The sequence below is a fragment of the Chiloscyllium plagiosum genome, chromosome 1, assembly GCF_004010195.1.
Source record: "Chiloscyllium plagiosum isolate BGI_BamShark_2017 chromosome 1, ASM401019v2, whole genome shotgun sequence".
NCBI classification, from domain to species: domain Eukaryota; kingdom Metazoa; phylum Chordata; class Chondrichthyes; order Orectolobiformes; family Hemiscylliidae; genus Chiloscyllium; species Chiloscyllium plagiosum.
Genome location: NC_057710.1, coordinates 58,170,951 through 58,190,109, shown reverse-complemented (window position 1 = coordinate 58,190,109; position 19,159 = coordinate 58,170,951). Strand labels below are relative to the sequence as shown.

The 19,159-nt window shown below is 39.4% G+C and overlaps 1 protein-coding gene across 6 annotated transcripts in view; it reads left to right on the top strand.

Moving 5' to 3' along the window:
• Nucleotides 1–19,159, top strand: part of tln1 (talin 1) — a 162,314-nt gene that overhangs the window by 52,807 nt on the left and 90,348 nt on the right. For 4 of the 6 annotated variants that reach the window (XM_043687343.1, XM_043687361.1, XM_043687336.1 and 1 more), the window contains 8 exons: nucleotides 3,808–3,909; nucleotides 5,716–5,792; nucleotides 8,984–9,164; nucleotides 10,271–10,384; nucleotides 13,697–13,805; nucleotides 17,066–17,274; nucleotides 17,778–17,876; nucleotides 17,986–18,042. In XM_043687343.1, coding sequence (XP_043543278.1) covers nucleotides 3,808–3,909; nucleotides 5,716–5,792; nucleotides 8,984–9,164; nucleotides 10,271–10,384; nucleotides 13,697–13,805; nucleotides 17,066–17,274; nucleotides 17,778–17,876; nucleotides 17,986–18,042 — 948 coding nt within the window. The remainder of the gene's footprint in view (nucleotides 1–3,807; nucleotides 3,910–5,715; nucleotides 5,793–8,983; nucleotides 9,165–10,270; nucleotides 10,385–13,696; nucleotides 13,806–17,065; nucleotides 17,275–17,777; nucleotides 17,877–17,985; nucleotides 18,043–19,159) is intronic. The other 2 variants (XM_043687380.1, XM_043687371.1) reach the window with 1 other exon arrangement.

Here is a 19,159-nt window from a genome sequence, read left to right as displayed (position 1 = left end):
CTTAGTCTGCAAAATGTTTTTTCTTTTAATTGAACTAAGTTAGTGTAACACTTGTAATACCTGAGGTAATTATAGGAAAATGTATCAAGACAGCATGTGGGTGGGGGATTTATAGTTCAGTTTTAATTGGGCATGTCAATTGTGAAGTTCACCAACATTGGGCAGCTAAGAAGCAAATTTAAGTCAGTACAAATATGACCCATGGATTTGCTGGGAGATGCTTAAGTGCAACTCAAAACGTGTCTTTGCAGATTTTCTTTTGTTACTCGGAGTACAGAGGAACCTCTATTATCCGAACAAAATGGGTGGGCACTATTTCGTTTGGATAATTGGTTATTCGGTTAATTGATTCAATGCCTCTTCTCTGGGGTTCAGTTTTCTGAAGTTTTGTTTTTCCTCGCTCTGCCTGCCTTGCTCCCCCCCTCTGTCTCAGGGTTTGTTTCTGAGCAGACAGACATTTGTGTGTAAGGGGAACCCCCATCCCCCTCCCACTACCCAGTTCAATGTATCGATTCAGCGAGCACTTGCTGAGTCCACTCCTGGTTCTGGAGACTAGGCAGCAGCACAATGTGCGTGTGCCCCCCGCCCCCCCGCAATACTGCTCCTTTCCCCATGTGCACCCCTAACCCCATCCAAACCCATCTCCCTGTGTTAAACCCCCACCCCCCCCACACCCCCCCCCCCCCCCCCCCCCCCCCCCCCCCCCCCCCCCCCCCCCGCGTGTGCACAACTTTTCACTACAACTTTTTATCAAGTTTCACCTTTGCCCTGTACAGGACAACATTACAGAGATTTTCTGAGGAAGAGGTGTTTAGGGTACACACCAGTGTAGAACTCCAGGTAAAGTGTGGGGAGAGAGAGAGAGAGAGCACGGGCAGTCAGTCATTTGAAGACAGTGCCTGGCCTCCCATCGATATCCAGGACATCGATATTCGGCAATGTTTCAGTGAGCCGAGTTTGTTTTTAATCATTGTAAACAAAAGACATGATCCGTGTTGGAAACGCCTCTTTGATGTAATGTTTCTATCAGAACCTCAAGATCTCCTTCAGATAGTCCGATATTCAGATAATCGAGGTTCCTCTGTATTCCAGTTGCTCTCTAATAGTGGATCTTATGCAAGCTTCCTATATTCTATACTTTGTTATAGTGTAGTGTTTTTATTTTCAATACTGAATTTAGACTGACATACGTTTAATGGTGCAGAAGAAGGACCTGAGAGTTTATGAGCAGAAATATTTAAAATTTGAGGAGACTAAATTTAAATTTAAATATGGGATTCGGGCTTTATAAGTAGAAGCATCAAGCACAAAAGTTTGTACAAAGATACTATAAATCACTAGGCCTCAGCGCATTGTGCCCAGTCCTGTGCACCAAACAAGAACTACAACATTTTTTTTAGATTAGATTAGATTACTTAGTGTGGAAACAGGCCCTTCAGCCCAACAAGTCCACACTGACCCTCCGAATAGCAACCCACCCAGACCCATTCCCCTACATTTACCCCTTCACCTTACACTATGGGCAATTTAGCATGGCCAATTCACCTAACCTGCACATTTTTGGACTGTGGGAGGAAACCCACGCAGACACTGGGAGAAGTGCAAACTCCACACAGACAGTTGCCTGAGGCGGGAATTGAACCCGGGTCTCTGGTGCTGTGAGGCAGCAGTGCTAACCACTGCCATGCCACCATGCCGCCCCCATCTATCAAGAATGTCGAGACTTCAGAGAGAATGTAGAGGTACACGAGCACCAGGATTGGAGGAACATTAATAGCTGATGTTAATTATTTTACAATAAAAGTAATGGTTGAATGAAGCGGTCAAATGCATTGCTTGTTCATATTAGGCACGTGTGAAGGGATGGATTCTAGAAGTGAAAACTATACTTGGGGCAAGAGTTCTTGATTTGGATTGCAGACCATGACTGGCATCTCCAATTTCCCCTACCTTAATGCAAATACATTGTTCCTGATTTTGACGTGGGTTCAGAAGAACAGTTTCTAATCTATATCAAGATTACCAAATGCAATATTCCTTGTGAAATGATGCTAAGTTACTTGCAATGACGCCAATGTAAGCATTTAGAATTGTACATGCAGCATTTACTACTTTTACTACTCACAAGGACCTTAAAACTGAAAATCAAGGTCTGCAACTAAACAATATTTAGTCCTTACTGGAACACTTTTATTATCAAGGGTCATTGTATAAGGTACCAATCCTATCACTGTTTGCCTGAACATTTACAGTCCCAGGACTTAAAATCATGTTTTGATCATTGGCAGTTTTTAAACAAAGGTAATAGGGATCGAATTTACTGTACAAGATACCAATGTTGCAAGTCTGAAGTAATTATAAATGAACTGAAAGTCTCTTGAAAGCTGATGGGTTTTGATTTAACTGGCACCACCAAATGCCAGTGTATGCTGAAAAATGCACATCTTTCTATGATAATATTAATATTTCACCTTTGTGTTCTGATTTGCATCTGAACCTACACTTCAGCAATCAATAGTTTCATAACACTGAATTCTGTCCGTTGCAGTAAGATATTAACTTCCTATTGAGTGAATCTTATCTCATTCAGTTTTCATCCTTCAGACAATACACGTATCAAGGTTGTCTCTGAGTGTTGTTTACTAAAGAGTATCTGTGATGCAACTTGTGATGTCCTTGAGTAATTTCAGAATAAAGCTAAAGGCCAAGCTATGGTTTTCTCTTTCTTACAATAATATGGCGAATTTTTAAATTGGTATTTGTAAAAAAAAAAAAAAATTGAATGAAGTGCTCGACCTTGTGAAGTTGCCAAAAGTTAAAATCAGGTGCATTGATGAGAACAATTTGTCTTCCAGCCTCCGATAAGGGAAGAAAGTAGTATTGAACTCAACCAAATGTTGCCATCTTGTCTTAACTTTTAGACTAGAAAAAAATAGAAGAGTAAATGAAATTATGGATCAGATCTAACATTAGTCGCATGATCATTCTCGCATATTTTGTATCGCAGTATAATTGAAAGAATCATTTTCAGATTTAATGTTGTGGTTCTAGACAGTGTACTTGTTAAATATGATTGGAGTTGAAATTATCCAATCATTTCAGATTTGTGTTGTTGGTTTATGAATAATATTATTTCTTCTATTGGTAGTGGTTTTGAGTAATCTAGCTGTGTTGGAAGAACTACTGATAAGGAAAAGGCATCAAGCTTCATGAGCAGATGCTACAGAAGCAGATGAAAAGTTTGCTTGACCCCAACCCGTACTGTCTCAATTACAAAGTTTAACAACATCTACTGTAAAACAAGAACTAGTGAGGTTATAAAGCATATTTTATTTCAGATATATCAAAGTAATTAACTAATTGCTTTTTGAAGCTTCGTGACTGTTATGTAGTCAAATAGCATATTTTAAGCCCTTCTAAACAACAGTGAGCTACATTACACTAATATTTTGATCATAAGATTTGTCCTTTAATACATCACAGAGTATTCTCCACTGTTCAATTTGCACTATGGGACTATTTGCATCCACCCAAACGAACAGACTGGGCCTTGGTTTAACACATGACCTGAGGGTGTCTCCTAAAGTGACATGACTGCATTGATGAATCATCTTAGGTTATATGGTTGAGTCCTAGGGTGCAACTTGAAATCATAACCTTCTGACTCAGAAAATCTGCTGTCACTGAGCCACCACAAAGAAGGAAATGCAAAAGAGATTTGTGAAAAGTAATAAATTGCGATTAAATTTGATGTTTTGAGCTGTGTGATGTTCTAAGGAATTTTTTTGCTACTTTTCCTCCATGCAGGATTTTGGTGACTATCAGGATGGTTATTACTCAGTTCAGACAACTGAAGGAGAACAAATTGCACAGCTTATAGCTGGATACATCGACATCATTCTGAAAAAGGTATTCCAGTAAATTTCTTTCTTTGGTTGTCATCTGTTTAGTTTACAAGTGTGTTTAGATTTCTTACAAATTTCCACTGTAATACAGATATAGGGAATGATGTCAAAATGTGACAATCTTTGGATTCAAAGTTTGGGTGAAGATTTGTAGCTCGGGTGCTCGTTGTTGTGGTTCTGTTCGCTGAGCTGGAAATTTTTGTTGCAAACGTTTCGTCCCCTGTCTAGGTGACATCCTCAGTGCAGCTCGGCGAACAGAACCACAACAATCTTTGGATTTTCTGCATCAACAAAACTATAAAAACAATAAAACTTATCAATATATTCCCTGAGAATCATAGTGAGGTATGCCTGAATCAGGTGGTCATGAAACTATTTGAGCTTGTGGAAGCTGAGGAGGTATTTTTTATTGATTCATGGGATATGAGCATTTCTGGCTGGCCAGTCTTTTTTATTGTCTATCCTTAATTGCCCTTGAGAAGGTGGTGGTGAGCTGCTGCTTGAACTGCTGCAGTTCATGTGCTGTATGTTGATCCTTAAGGAGGGAATTCCAGGATTTTGACCCACTTGTTGTTGGACTTGTTTGTACTATGGGCTGAATTTGTGTTGGAGAAGGGAGGAAGATAAGCGACCTTGGCACCACTGAGCTGGAAATTGTCAAATTGGTCAGAATTTCTGTTTCTAGCTACTCTTTTTTGGTAATTCCTAAAACTGATTTTAAGAGATGGTAGAGAGCAGGTTTACTCAATTGGGAAGTAGAAGATTGACCTGTGATGAGTAAATGTTCTCTACGTTTTCTGGAATCTAGAGGAATGTTAGAGCTGATCTTACTAAAACATGCAAGACTCTGAAGGGGCTTGAGGTCAACATGGGTATGAGCCAATCAATCATGACCTTGGTAAGAAGAATCTTTTATACTGGAAGATAGCAACCTTTGGAGTTTTCATAGGCTGGAATGCTTCATTGCTGAGCATCGTTAAAGTTGAGATGTATAGATTTTTGGTATCTCGGGGAATCCATTGATTTGGGGAGCAGCCTGGAAAGTGAAACTTGTTTTGAATGGAAGAGTAGACTCCAGGGTCATGTGGTTTACTCCTCGTATTTGTGATGTTCTTGACAGTTTTAAAAAATAAGTACAGGGTTAAAAGTGATGAAATGAAAACAAGAATTCAGAACAAATTTAGAAATGTAGTTTTAAAGCATGTTCTTAAACAAGTAAGAAATCATTTTTAAAACAAAAAGCAAGTGAGCATTATTATTCTGTTAGTGCTCGTTTTTATACGGGAATAGTGCTCAATTTTAGATGTAATTTTGAATATTGCTTCCACCATTGAATTTTTGACAGTGTAACTTTATGCACAAGTATAACAAGCTGTAGTTTACTATTCTCGGCTGTCAAGATGTTAAATCCTATTTGTTTTCAAGTCAAGTTGAATGAGACATAGTGAAGAAAACAGTGCATTGTTGACTATTAATAAAAATATGTTATCGGTCAGAACTGAGAATCTGTTTGTGAATCCATTCCTTATTGGCTTATCACTGAGAATGTCTTGCAATTGCAGAATTTTAGTAAGGTGATTTAGCCTTTGTAGTCAACTCATTTAGAGTATTATAAAGTGTTTCTGTATTAAGTGGCCAAACGCTGGTAAAAGTTGGCGACTGAGTTCTAGATTTGTACTGGTAGGAATTGGAGTGCAAAGCTAGCTGGTTCTCGAATCGTATCTTCCGTTTAACAACAAATGGGTTAGTAAAGAGCACACTGGGGAACTTGGCTTTCAAAGCAGATACAAATAAACTTTCCTCTTCGTAGAAAAAAAGCAAAGACCATTTTGGATTGGAGGGCGATGAAGAATCTACGATGTTGGAGGATTCTGTGTCTCCCAAGAAGTAAGTGGAAAAATAAAACACGTAAAAGACTCTTTTTTTTAAAGTTATGAGACCCATGCAAAAATATTAGTCCACAATCCAGGTAAATGAAACTGGAAGTGATGCTCATAATGTAGTCAGGATGAAATTCTATCTAAAGTTGTATGGCTTCTTTCTATTCTCCAGAAGAAATGTGTCACTTCTACTTCACCTTCCCCGTGTTTGCAGTTGTACCTTAAGACCTTGTACCTCTTCACCTGTGAAGTGAGGAAATATCCTTTTTAACAATGACATGTTCATTATGCAAGAAAAAAGTTATAGAATAATATCTGGTTTTGAATGGTTAAATTATGGGAATGGGTTGGTTAAACTAGGCATGTATTTCCTTGAATATAGAAAGTTGAACAGGGTACCCACTAGTGCAGTAGTAGTGTCCCTCCCATTGAACTGGGAAGCCTGTGTTCAAGTCCCTTCTGCTCCAAAAGGCGTGTAATAACATCTCTGAAAAGGTTGATTAGAAAAGTAGAACGTTAAAGGATAATCTAACCAAAACTGTTTAAAGCAATATGCAAAGAAACAATTTTCTCTGGAGGAATCTAAAATGAAGCCACATCCTAAAATGAAGTGGTAAAGGTTTAGATGGAGAGGAATTTCTTAAGTGCGTACAAGACAATATTCTGATTCAGTATATGGATGTACCTACTAGAGAAGGTGCAAAATTTGACCTACTCTTGGGAAATAAGGCAGGGCAGGTGACTGAGGTGTCAGTGGGGGAGCACTTTGGGGCCAGCGACCATAATTCTATTTGTTTTAAAATAGTGATGGAAAAGGATAGACCAGATCTAAAAGTTGAAGTTCTAAATTGGAGAAAGGCCAATTTTGACGGTATTAGGCAAGAACTTTCGAAAGCTGATTGGAGGCAGATGTTCGCAGGTAAAGGGACAGCTGGAAAATAGGAAGCCTTCAGAAATGAGATAACAAAAATCCAGAGAAAGTATATTCCTGTCAGGGTGAAAAGGAAGGCTGGTAGGTACTGGGAATGCTGGATGACTAATGAAATTGAGGGTTTGGTCAAGAAAAAGAAGGCAGCATATGTCGGGTATAGACAGGATAGATCGAGTGAATCCTTAGAGAAGGATAAAGGAAGTAGGAGTATACTTAAGAGGGAAATCAGGAGGGCAAAAAGGGGACATGAGATAGCTTTGGCAAATAGAATTAAGGAGAATCCAAAAGGTTTTTACAAATATATTAAGGACAAAAGGGGAACTAGGGAGAGAATAGGGCCCCTGAAAGATCAACAAGGCGGCCTTTGTGTGGAGCCACAGAAAATGGGAGAGATACTAAATGAATATTTTGCATCATTATTTACTGTGGAAAAAGATACGGAAGATATAGACCGTAGGGAGCTAGATGGTGACATCTTGCAAAATGTACAGATTACAGAGGAGGAAGTGCTGAATGTCTTGAAACGGTTAAAGGTGGATAAATCCCCAGGACCTGATCAGATGTACCCACGAATTCTGTGGGAAGCCAGAGAAGTGATTGCTGGGCCTCTTGCTGAGATATTTATTTCATCGATGGTCACAGATGAGATGCCGGAAGACTGGAGGTTGGCAAACGTGGTGCCACTGTTTAAGAAGGGTGGTAAAGACAAGCCAGGGAACTATAGACCGGTGAGCCTGACTTCGGTGGTGGGCAAGTTGTTGGAGGGAATCCTGAGGGACAGGATGTACATGTATTTGGAAAGGCAAAAAATGTTTCGGGATAGTCAACATGGCTTTGCGCTTGGGAAATCATGTCTCAAAAACTTGATTAAGTTTTTTGAAGAAGTAACAAAGAAGATTGATGAGGGCAGAGCAGTAGATGTGATCTATATGGACTTCAGTAAGGTGTTCCACAAGATTCCTCATGGGAGACTGATTAGCAAGTTTAGGTCTCATGGAATACAGGGAGAACTAGCCATTTGGATACAGAACTGGCTCAAAGGTAGAAGACAGAGCGGTGGTGGTGGAGGATTGGTTTTCAGACTGGAGGCTTGTGACCAGTGGAGTGCCACAAGGATCGATACTGGGTCCTCTACTTTTTGTCAATTACATAAATGATTTGGATGCGAGCATAAGAGGTACAGTTAGTAAGTTTGCAGATGACTCCTTGAAAGTGGAGTTGCAGGTAGATAGGATAGTGAAGAAGGTGTTTGGTATGCTTTCGTTTATTGGTCAGAGTTGGGAGGTCATGTTGTGGCTGAACAAGACATTGGTTAGGCCACTGTTGGAATATTGCATGCAATTCTCTTCTCCTTCCTATCGGAAAGATGTTGTGAAACTTGAAAGGATTCGGAAAAGATTTACAAGGATATTGCCAGCGTTGGAGGATTTGAGCTATAGGGAGAGGCTGAACAGGCTGGGGCTGTTTTCCCTGGAGCATTGGAGGCTGAGGGGTGACCTTATAGAGGTTTACAAATTATGAGGGGCATGGATAGGGTAAATAGGCAAAGTCTTTTCCCTGGGGCCGGGGAGTCCAGAACTAGAGGGCATAGGTTTAAGGTGAGAGGGGAAAGATATAAAAGAGACCTAAGGGGCAACGTTTTCACGCAGAGTGTGGTACGAGTATGGATTGAGCTGCCAGAGGATGTGGTGGAGGTTGTTACAATTGCAACATTTAAGAGGCATTTGGATGGGTATAGGAATAGGAAGAGTGTGGAAGGATATGGGCCGGGTGCTGGCAGGTGGGACTAGATTGAGTTGGGATATCTGGTCAGCATGGACAGGTTGAACCAAAGGGCCTGTTTCCATACTGTACATCTCTCTGACTCTATGAATGTTAGCCCATTTTGTTGTGCACTCGGAATGTACTTTATTTCAGTCAAGATAGTGAAACTTCTCTCTCTTCTCTTTCCAAGATGAATTTGACACTGGCCAATTGGAACTTGTAAGCCTGAGATTTGTTTGGTACTGAAGAATATGAAAAATATCTGTACATAGATTTGAGGCAGAGATCAGCTATGATCAAGTTAAATGGTGGAAATGGCTTGAAGGAGCCTGAAAGGCCTATTTCTGTTTTTACATTCCTGTGTTCCTTTATGATGAAATGGTGTAACACCATAAATGCAACTACATTTGAAAAATAAGCAGCAACTTGAATAACGTTCGGATTTTCTTTGTAATATACGTTTAATGAATTGATATTATTTATGTGCACTACTATTTTTGCAGGTCTACCATCATGCAGCAACAGTTTAACAGAACTGGAAAAGTGGAACATGGTTCTGTGGCATTACCTGCAATTATGCGTTCTGGAGCTGGAGGTCCAGAGAGCTTTCAGGTTGGAACAATGCCAGCAGCCCAACAACAGGTGACCAGCGGTCAGATGCACAGAGGACATATGCCTCCATTGGTAAGAAACTATATTTAAATGAATGAAGATTTTAATTATTATGCCCCTGGATTAACTCATAAAATTGCTGTTAAGAAATATTTGGAATTGGTGCATATTAATCAGGTCCCCTCTAAATTCTGCTCCACTGCCTTATGATACATGCTCCCTCAGGTATGTGGCTGATGGTTGTGCTTTCTGGATTTAATTAGTCATTAGCTCACATACATAACATTTGGTCATCGGGTGTCACATGTAGTCTATACCAAGTAAAGATGGTAGATGTTCATCCCTAAATGACATTAGTGAACGTGTTGGGTTTTTAATGACTGCCAGTGGTAATTTCACATCACCATAACTGAATCTAGCTTCATATTCCAGAATTATTAACTTATTGCCCATTAGTAGCATATCATGATTACCTTAGCCTGGACATTGTGGAGTAAGGTAGTTGGCCTTTTGCAACCATCATGTTCGTCTTGAGACCTTCAAGCCACCTACTAGTAACCCATCAAAGTAGTTGGACAAGGCAAAGTTTTCATAGATTTCCACAGGCAACTTCATCAGTTTTTGTAAACATGCAATAAAATTATTTCTTAGTCACACAGCAAAGGAGGGGAAAATAATTACCCTTAAGGTTTTTCTGGCTCCTACCCAACAATTATTAAGTAAGCACCAAACACTTTCTGTCCATCTCTGAAGCATATTGAATTGATCTTCAGGAAAGCAGTATGTACTGGAAAATGATGGGTATCTGCGATTACAGTTGGTTGATTGGTGAAATTATTTTCTATAACTTCATAATCATAGCTTTCTTGCCTTCATGTTGGAGGACTAATTAATACCAGGTTTTAACTCTAGAAAGGACATTAGTAAAAGGTGTGTGTTGAATTTGAGTATTTACTTCTGAACATTTCAGCTGCATGTTTTATTGGGTAGTATTACTGAAATTTATTCAATAAACATTTTGGAAACCTATTTTCTTTGAAACAAAACCTTGACTTCTTTAGAGCAATATTTTGTGTGCTGCAGATTCCTTGATGAACTGCCAGTAACATTGAGAATGAATGAATGTTTTCTTTAATACAGCGTAACTAAATTGCAATTTTTATAATTTTCTTTTTTAGACATCTGCCCAGCAAGCTCTCATGGGAACTATTAATTCCAGCATGCAAGCTGTACAACAAGCAACAGCTAGTCTGGATGATGTTGATGCCTTGCCGCCCCTTGGACATGATGCTGTAAGTTAATTCTGATTAATTCACTGAACCATTGTATACTTATATTTAGTAATAACTTCTTGATCTGTGTATTTAAGTGCAGGTGCATAAACTTGTGCATTCGTCAATGCTTCTAGATATGCCAAGTGAAATTAATTTAAAATGGATGTGAAGAACTCTCACCGTAGCATCATTTTGAGAACATCAGATTATTGAATTTTGGTCCACTTGACTGAAGTGTTGTGACTGCTAGTTCAAGCATTTGTTTTTTCTAAAGGACATTAAAATTATACATTGCTGGAAATAAATTTACTTCAAACTACTCTGTTTAAGATCATGATACAAGTGTTAATAACAAATTCAGAGCTAGTCATCATCCTTTCAGAGGAATTGCAGATCTATACGCAGCAAAAGCTCTTGAGCGTTTTCCTGTTAAGTCAGTGTTTAGAGGCCACATTATAAATTGTGCAACACATAGAAAGGGAAAAATGCAAAACATCTGCGACATGCGGCCTTAATTCAACTCATAGAAACTCAATACAATGTTAATTGCTTCTATACTAATTTATTCCTCATGTAGTTGAACACACTACTCATGAAAAGACCCCGTTTTATCCCATCTGGACTACAGTGGATCTGTTCTGAATGTAGAGAGGTAGCTGGCTGCCTGAGGGAAACAAATGCGAATTTATTAACTTGAGCTGCAGAGACTTTTAGTAATTTGAATGACTGCTATGATTAGAAATATGCATACCATGATTACATATTGTATATATTCTTAATTAGAAAAGAGTCTTCTTTGTATGCATCCAACATCTATCATGAGTCAAAAGAAGAGATTGCAACCTTTAACAGGAAACAAAATGTGTTGCTGCAATACAATCCTGCAACATGGGATTCAATGTACCGATGATGAATTTCTGAACTGACAATTAAAATTAAATTGAATAAATTTTATGACATTTTAAACGCACCTAAATTTGAGGCTAAAGCAGAAAAAATGTGCTTGCTTTGGTAAGGTACAAACTGGGTAAAAACAAGGGCTGCAGATGCTGGAAACCAGAGTCTAGATTATAGTGGTGCTGGAAAAGCACAGCAGGTCAGGCAGATAATCTCTCCACTCTGCAGGCACCCTACCTCTATTCCTGATGAAGGGCTTTTGCCCGAAATGTCGATTTCCCTGCTCCTCTGATGATGCCTGACCTGCTGTGCTTTTCCAGTACCACTATAATCTAGACTTTGGTAAGGTACGCCCATTTCTCTCAATTTTTAAAAAAAAATCTCCATGATGGTCCCCATAAGCAACCAGATTTGTAAAGTTAAAAAAGGCTCAACTCTTTAAGTCTGTCCTGATGGTTATGCCTGTATATCACTTGGGTGGCTTGCTACTCTACCACCTTTAGAATATCTGTAGTCCATTGTCACGTAAGACCAAAAATGGTTACAATATTCTAAATTTAAGATTTGTATTATCCAAGTGTATTGCTGATCATTTTATATTTGATGATCCTCATTATCAATCCATTTAGAGTCCATTGATGCATCACTTGAATTGAATGTGATTCCTATCTAAAGCAGCAATACAAGTTTAGCATTTTGCGGAGTGCACTATTTTGTAGCTCCGTGGTTCAGTTGAAGCTAAACATTGAGGCATTGAATGTGGCAACAGAACCTCCAAACAGAGCTTACGAAAGGCTACTGAAAATGAGGGGCTTGATTTCAGATATGGGAATTAAAAAAAAAAGCTTGAAGGACTGCTAAGTAAAATGAATGAATGAATAAGTGTAATCATAACAATCTGATTTAATATGCGCATTATTTGTTGGGGAAAAGTGACAAAACTTGAGGATGTTAATAGGTATGTCCAACAGTCAAGGACAATATTCAAGATTCCAGTCTTTAAAGATCATACCCAAATAGAAAATTCACTTGACTTTGTTCTGAACAGAAAGATCTTTCTAAACTAAGCAACTCTTGGATCTGCAATGGCTATACTTTTGTAAGCAAACGTGAGGCTAACTGATTAGATTAGATTCCCTACAGTGTGGAAACATGCCCTTTGGCCCAACAAGTCCATACCGACCCTCCAAAGAGTAACCCACCCAGACCCATTTCCCTCTGACTAACGCACCTAACACTACGGGCAATTTAGCACGGTCAATCCACCTGACCTGCACATCTTTGGACTGTGGGAGGAAACCGGACCACCCGGAGGAAACACACGCAGACACGGGGAGAATGTGCAAACTCCACACAGACAATCGCTCAAGGCTAGAAACGAACCTGGGACCCTGATGCTGTGAGGCAGCAGTGCTACCCACTGAGCCACCGTGCTACCCCAGCTGCCTCAGTGTTAGTTAAAATGAAACAAAGAAAACCTAAAAAACCTGCAGGTGCTGGAAATCTGTAACAAAAGCAGAAATGTTTGAAGAAATGCAACAGGTCTGACAGCATCTGTGGAGAGAAAGCAAAGTTAGCATTTTGGGACCAGTGACCCTGAAATAAAAGGATTGCATAATGGTCAGCCTGGGAGAATTAATAGGTCCATGAGTAGCTGGCAATAGTAAGTTCTGGTAGTAGCCCGTGTGATGATGAGGCCTGGTGTGGGAGAGTTTGGAGAAAGGACGGAGAAAAGGTGCTCAGCCCTAAAATTATTGAACTCCGTATTGAGTCTTAAAGGCTGTAGGATCTCCAAGTGGAAAATGAGATGCTTTTCTTCCAGTTTGTGCTATTCTATCTCATTTAGAGGAGGATACGTTGGGATAAACATCAATGAATTCTAAATAATTTGTGAGAATGCGTTGCTGTTTTAATATTTTAATAATTTTGGTGGCTTAAAAGTCCCCTACTGGATTAACAATATAATGAGAAAACTACCTTTATAGCATACAGTCCTTTAATGTTGCATGAAGCCTAACATTTGTGATAAATGTGTACTGCTTGCTAGAAGTTCAATTACTGCGTAAAATTGATATATTGTATAAACATTTTATTATTCATTTAAATCGCATTTAAATATCAACATACCATCAATGTAGATTTTAAATAATTGAATACTGATCACTTTGAGATTTACTCCAGAGACACATTATCATTCACCATTTGAGTTGTTATTTTGTTGCTTGAGGTGCTTGTCACGTTACAAACCATATATAAATCTGGCCTATTTCTGATAAATACATTGATCTTGCTTTTATGCTGTTATCCAGCTCATCCTGTCAACCTAATGAATCATTGTGTCTTAATAATTCTATTGACCATGTAATTCTAATTTTATGTCAAAATAACATGGATTTGATTTTAATGTGGAAAGTTTATTGTTTTATGTTGTAGGCGTCAAAAGCATGGAGAAAAAATAAAATGGATGAATCCAAACATGAGATCCATTCACAAGTTGATGCCATTACTGCAGGCACAGCATCCGTTGTCAACCTTACTGCAGGTCAGTTGAAGAGACAAATTGTGTTATTCCAGTGTGTTTTTAGAGGATGAAATGAAATCTCGCATTTAGCAGGATCATTGGTGAGTATTTTGAAGTAATAAAGTTTGGTACAGCGAGTCAGAAAATTGTGATTGTTCTCGAAATCAAAATGGTTACAGTAAAGCAGGTGCCTGTTGAGTCCACCTTGGCAGTCTATAAGACTAGTCCTACTGTGTCAACCTTTGGTATTGTATCAAATCATATATCTTGAGATGTTTATCCAATTCCCTCTTTAAAGGCCACAATTGATTCTACAACCTCTCAGGCATTACGTTCCAAATCCTAACTGCTTGTGTGTGAGCAAGAGAATTGACATTTCAGGTATAAGCCCTTCCCCTGCTCCTTGGATGCTGCCTGACCTGCTGTGCTTTCCCAGCAACACACTCTCGACTCTGATCTCCAGCATCTGCAGTCCTCACTTTCTCCTACATGCCCTCCTTGCAATAAAGGCCAACGTTCCACTTTCCTTTCTTGCAAACTTGATTATACTAGACTCTCTGTGGCTGTATCTCTCTCAATACCATTATTATAAATCCATGGGATCAATTCATCATGTGCAGCATCACGCATACTTAAAAATGAGTTTTCAGCCTGCTAAAGCTGCAAGACAGAACGATGTGCAGGCTTTAAGAACTATGCTATAGACAGAGCAAAGTTCTACAGTCGTGCCACTTCCAATTGTGAATGTGGAGGCCAACTAAAGAACTCACTGAAGGAAGACGTTCCACAAGCATTCTCAACAATGTAGGAGCTCAGCGTGTTGTGCAAAAGCATTTGGATCCATTTTCTGCTGGAAGTTCTGAGTGGATGATTCACCTTTGCTTCCTCCTGAGGTCCACTGTATTACCAATAGCTGTCTTTTTGATTCATTCCACAATCTCTAAGAAAGTCTGAATTCAGAATGAAAGCTTTGGTTCCTGACATCATCAGTAGTGCTGCAGACTCTTTGAGTCATAGAGATATAAAACATGGAAACAGACGCTTCAGTCCAACTCGTCCATGCTGACCAGATATCGTGATCTAATCTAGTCCCACTTGCCAGCACCCAGCCGGTATCCCTCCAAACCCTTCCTGTTCATATACCCATACAGATGTCTTTTAAATGTTGCAGTGGTACTAGCCTCCACCACTGGCAGCTCATTCCATACACATACCACCCTCTGCGTGAAAAAGTTGCCCCGTAGGTCTTTTTTTAATATATCTTTCCCCTCTCACCATAAACCTATGCCCTCTAGTTCTGGATTCCCCCACTCCAGGGAAAAGACTTTGTCCATCTATCCTATCCATGCCCGTCCTGATTTTATGAACTTTTATAAGTTCACCCCTACAAACCTCTTGCAAACTATTCCAATACAATGACAACATGAGAATCAAATTGCTCAGATATATCCCAAAGACCTGTTTCTGTGCTTTATAACTCTGACTCTATTCTCAATCAGAACAAGATTTAAAGACATAGGCACAGGAGTTGGTCATTTAGCCCCACAAACCTGCTCTGCCATGCAATGGTATCATTACTGATCTGACACTCCTTACATCCATTTCTTGCCTTTTCCTTGATTTTCCCCGATTGACAAAGAATTTATCTATCTCAGCCTTAAAAATGTTAAAGGACTCCATCCCCACTGCTTTCAAAGAAGTTTCAAGGATTCACAACCTCAAAAGAAATTCCTCCTCTAATCTAGCCAATTGTTTCTACTTTCAGTGTTAGCAAAGTTATAGGAGAGGTCATTGGTATTTCTGTCAAAAGGCACTTACTCAGCAACAACCAGCTTACTCCTCAGTTTGGGTCTGGCGGAACAACTCAGCTCCAAAAAAAATCTACGACCAATTATTTGGCACCAGGATTTCACCCAAAACTCTCAACCTCTTCTTCTTATGGCCAGTCTTTCATCCCAGGATCCTTCCTGTAAACTTCCCCTGGACCCCCTCCAAGCCAGCACATCCCTCCAAGCCAGCACATCCCTCCAAGCCAGCACATGCGCTGCCTTTCCTGCTAGACTTACCTTCCTATCAACTCTGGATTAAAGGTGCTGGAAGAGCACAGCAGTTCAGGCAGCATCCGAGGAGCAGTAAAATTGACGTTTCGGGCAAACATTTGGTCGATTTTACTGCTCCTCGGATGCTGCCTGAACTGCTGTGCTCTTCCAGCACCACTAATCCAGAATCTGGTTTCCAGCATCTGCAGTCATTGTTTTTACCTTCCTATCAACTCTGACCAACCCTCCCTCCTGTCTTTGTAGTTACCTTTACTCAATGGTAATACCACGTCATCTGGTTCCAGCTGATTCTTCATCTCAAACTGCAGGCTGAATTTTATCATATTCTGATCACAGCCCCCCAGGAGTTCTTACACCTTAAACTCTTAATCAAGTTTACGCCATTACACATCACCAAACCCAAAATTGCCTGATTCCTTGTGGACACTTCCAAAAACTGCTCTAAAAGATCATCTCATCGACATTTTGCTAATACCTTTTCATGGGATCTACAAAAACTGACTTTCCCTGGCCCTTTGCATGTTGAAACCCCACATGATTATTGTAATAATGCCTTTTTTAAATGTCTTTTCTGTTTCCTGATATATTTTCTGTCCCACATCATAACTACTGCTAGGAGGATTCTACACAATTCTTATCAAGGTCCTTTTTCCTTGTGGTTTCTCTACTCTACCCACACAGATTCTACACGTTTTTACTATCACTTCTTGTATTGATTTAATTTAATTTAATTTCTTACTAACAAGGCAACCCCATCTCCACCATCTGTCAGCCTGTCCTTTCAAAAGAACATGTATTCTTATATATTTAGTTCCCAGCCCTTGCAGTCACGACTCTGTGATAACCTACAATATCGTACAAGCTCATTTACCTTGTTTTGTATATATTTATTTTGTTTCATGTACATTTAAGTATAACCCCCTCAGATCTGCGTTGACCCCCCCCCCCACCCACACACACGCACCTTTCTCATAGTTGACCCCTTATCTGCTGTGCCTGAAGTTAGATTCCTGACCCTTTACATATTCTGTTCTATTACTTGTTCTGGAAACTTTAATAACCTCTCCTAGGGCTGCAGTGCACCCGCCGTCACACCCCCCACCCCCACCTCACAGAACAGGAGGGTAAATAGCAATTATTTTTGAAGAATTCCTACCTCAAAAATCAAACTGAAAATGTGCCAATTAAAGTACTATTTTTAAAACCATGCTCATTTTACAGGAGATCCTCTTGATACAGACTATACAGCAGTTGGATGTGCTGTGACAACAATCTCCTCAAACTTAACTGAGATGTCAAAGGGTGTCAAACTGCTTGCAGCCCTAATGGAGGATGAGGGTGCAAATGGACAACAGCTACTGAAAGCAGCCAAGAATCTGGCATGCGCTGTGTCAGAATTACTCAAGACCGCTCAGCCAGCTTCTGCTGAGGTAAGCTATCTTCTATTCACAATTTTTATGTTAAATTATCCTTCTGATCTAAATTTGTTATTCCCACTTTGACAGATGTGCAAGGACTAATTTAACTTGAAGCTCCTTAATATGCAAGAGTTTGCGAGATTAAATTGGGCATTTGTTCTCAACTATAATTTGCAATCAATATTCATGTAATGAATATTTACTGATTCAAATTCCTAATCAATATATTTATTACTCGCTGCTGGAAAGATAAAACAGAGAAGATAATTCATTATTTACAGCCTTCTGATCAAGTTTACCCAATGAATTATTTAAATGTAGCTTATTTAAGTCACCAATCATTGTGAAGTGTTAAAGACGCAAACAATTGATAGGTTGAGCAAATATTGATGTCTAACAGCCCCTATAGTTAGACCACTCCTTTTGGCTAAAGTCAATATTCTGCCACAGGTAGAATTTGAGTTTTCTTTCCCAATTAGATACAGAAGTTTGAGGTTTGATATTTTACATTTCAGCCTCGCCAGGTCCTGCTTACTGCTGCTGGGACTGTTGGTCAAACAAGTGGTGAGCTTCTCCATCAGATTGGGGAAAGTGACGCAGATCCACGGTTCCAGGTAAGTGCTAACCTCTATAAGACTCATTTCAAATGTCATTTACCAAACATTAGTAATTTAAATTATTGATCTGATAGCATTGTTGGAAATTTATAAATCCTTTGTACAGTTTTCTGTAGGTGCGCAAAAATACGCAAGGAATATGTCAGGTGTTGCTTTCAAAACGGTAATTGTAGTTCATTGAGCCATTTCATTGAATAAAGCAATTTGCTGTAATTTTTTTCCAAATATATAATCAAGATTGTCAATAACATTAAATCTCAGAAATTATACTAACTGATTCAAATGGAAATTAGATTACATTTTCCTCTAGTAATTGTGAAATAAAACTGCTTTGCAAATATTCCATCTTGCATTGTTTGAAACTGACTGGTGTAGCTCTGGCAAAATGTTGTCTGGCAATGCTGATTGGACAGAGTTCTTCAGTGAATCCAACTTGCTGGGCAAGGTAGTTCACTTTACAGGTGCAAATGCCCTGTGTAAGGACTGCTGTTATTACGATATGTAACATGGAGAATAAAAAAAATCTAATTGTTAACTTGTGTAGGACTGTAGTTACATTTATGGGGCAGGACCTTTCAGGATGGTGATCCTCTCAATCTGTGCTATTTTCCTTATATGCTTCCTTAAGAGCTGTACCATGTTGAAATGCTGGTAACAATGTGATAAGAATAAAACTGTTTCCTTAACCAAGGAGATTTGCCAAGGGGCCACATGATAGACTGAAATGAAATAAGTGCCCCTCTTATTAGAGGCATACTGGTATGGATAGTGAATTGGCTGACTGGCAGAAGGCAGAGAGTGAGGCTAAAAGGATAATTTTCAGGATGGCAGGATTTTGCAGGGTTAAGTGTAGGGGCTGCAACAATTTGTATTATACATCTAACAAGCCGGATGAGCGTACTTTTGCTAAGTTTGCAGATGAGACAAATTAAAGATGGAGGGACAGGTAGTGCTGAGGATGTGGGGAGGCTGCAGAAGAACTTGGACAGGGGAGTGTGGGCAAAGAAGTGGCAGAGGAAATGCGATGTGGGAAAGTGTGAGGTTATGCACTTTGTTAGGAAGAATACACGACTATTTACTAAATGGGGAAAGGCTTCAGAAATAAGAAGCTCAAAGAGACTCGGCAATCCTAAATCAGGATTCTGTTAAGGTTCGTGTGCAGTTTCAGTTGGCAAATGCAATATTAGCATTCATTTCAAGAAGACTAGAATATAAAAGAGGTGATGTACTGCTGAGGCTGTACAAGGCTTTGATCAGACTGCATTTTGAATATTGAGAGT